The 1,032-nt window shown below is 51.5% G+C and overlaps 1 protein-coding gene across 1 annotated transcript; it reads right to left on the minus strand.

Annotated features, from left to right (window-relative positions):
* Nucleotides 1-46: 46 nt before the first annotated feature.
* Pmar_PMAR017227 (dna polymerase theta, putative) lies at nt 47-751 on the minus strand (the record flags this gene model as incomplete). The annotated part of the gene is made up of 1 exon (XM_002767691.1): nt 47-751. A coding segment is annotated over one exon (705 nt), but the record flags the coding sequence as incomplete, so codon positions are not given.
* Between the last annotated feature and the right edge of the window lie 281 nt (nt 752-1,032).

Below are 1,032 nucleotides of genomic sequence, written 5' to 3' on the forward strand. Positions count from 1 at the left end.
TTGGGGGCATAAGGTTGTTGGCATCCTCGAGGGCACGGATTGGCACTCGATCTTCATCGCAAGTGAAAACAGTTCTCTTGCAGACCACATACTCGTACAAAGGGACAGGACGAAAGTCGGTGACGTAGAGGCGGGCATCGAGCCAGGCCGCTACCTCAGAGACGTTCGGGAGCGTTGCGGACATGCCGACTATCTGGCATGTAGGAGCGAAGTAACGTACTTTGGCTACCAAGACCTCTAATAGATACCCTCGTTGGCTGTCACCGAGGAGGTGAAGCTCATCCAATACGAGGCAACCGAGGAGCCGAGAAAGCTCCGAGCCAGGATCGACTCCTGGCTGTTCTAATAAAGCGTTGACCAAGCTGTTGGCCTTCTCAATAGTGCAAACTGCAATGTCGTACCGTTCCATCGCCAGGAAGTTGCCAGAGGAACCACCATAGAAAGCCTGGACCTTGTATTGAGCAGATCGGCAAAGACTCTGGAGGTAGGCTTCCTTCTCTGAGACTACACTGATGTAGGGTAGGACGAATAACGCTCGGCGACCATCACCAGCGAGTCGGCGCAGCATGACGATCTCGGATACCAATGTCTTGCCACCACTGGTTGGAGCACAGTAGATGAGGTTACGATGGCCATCGAGAATGCCAGGGAGGGAGAGGCACTCGCTTTGCCATTGGTACAGCTGATTGACACCTCTCGTGCGGTAAACCGATACGAGGGACTCCTTTAGTCCGAAAGAGCCGATGTCCATGTAAGAGTCAAGGGTTATAAAGCGGATGAACTAGAACGAATTCGTATCAGGTGATAATTCAAGTTTAACATGCGAGAACATATACACAAACGAAAAGCTGGCCATATGAGGAGTGCTTCAGTTGACATAGTCCGCACGACTGCGAGGATGGGCTACACGGACTTACCCAATGAAAGCTCACTTTAGTTCCATGGGAACAATTTCGCAACAGAGTCGTGCCACGGATTATGATTTTTGAGCGCTGACGGTAATCTACGGACTGCACTGTAACGCTGAACGGT

Source organism: Perkinsus marinus (assembly GCF_000006405.1).
Source record: "Perkinsus marinus ATCC 50983 genomic scaffold scf_1104296970100, whole genome shotgun sequence".
In the NCBI taxonomy this organism is placed as follows: domain Eukaryota; phylum Perkinsozoa; order Perkinsida; family Perkinsidae; genus Perkinsus; species Perkinsus marinus.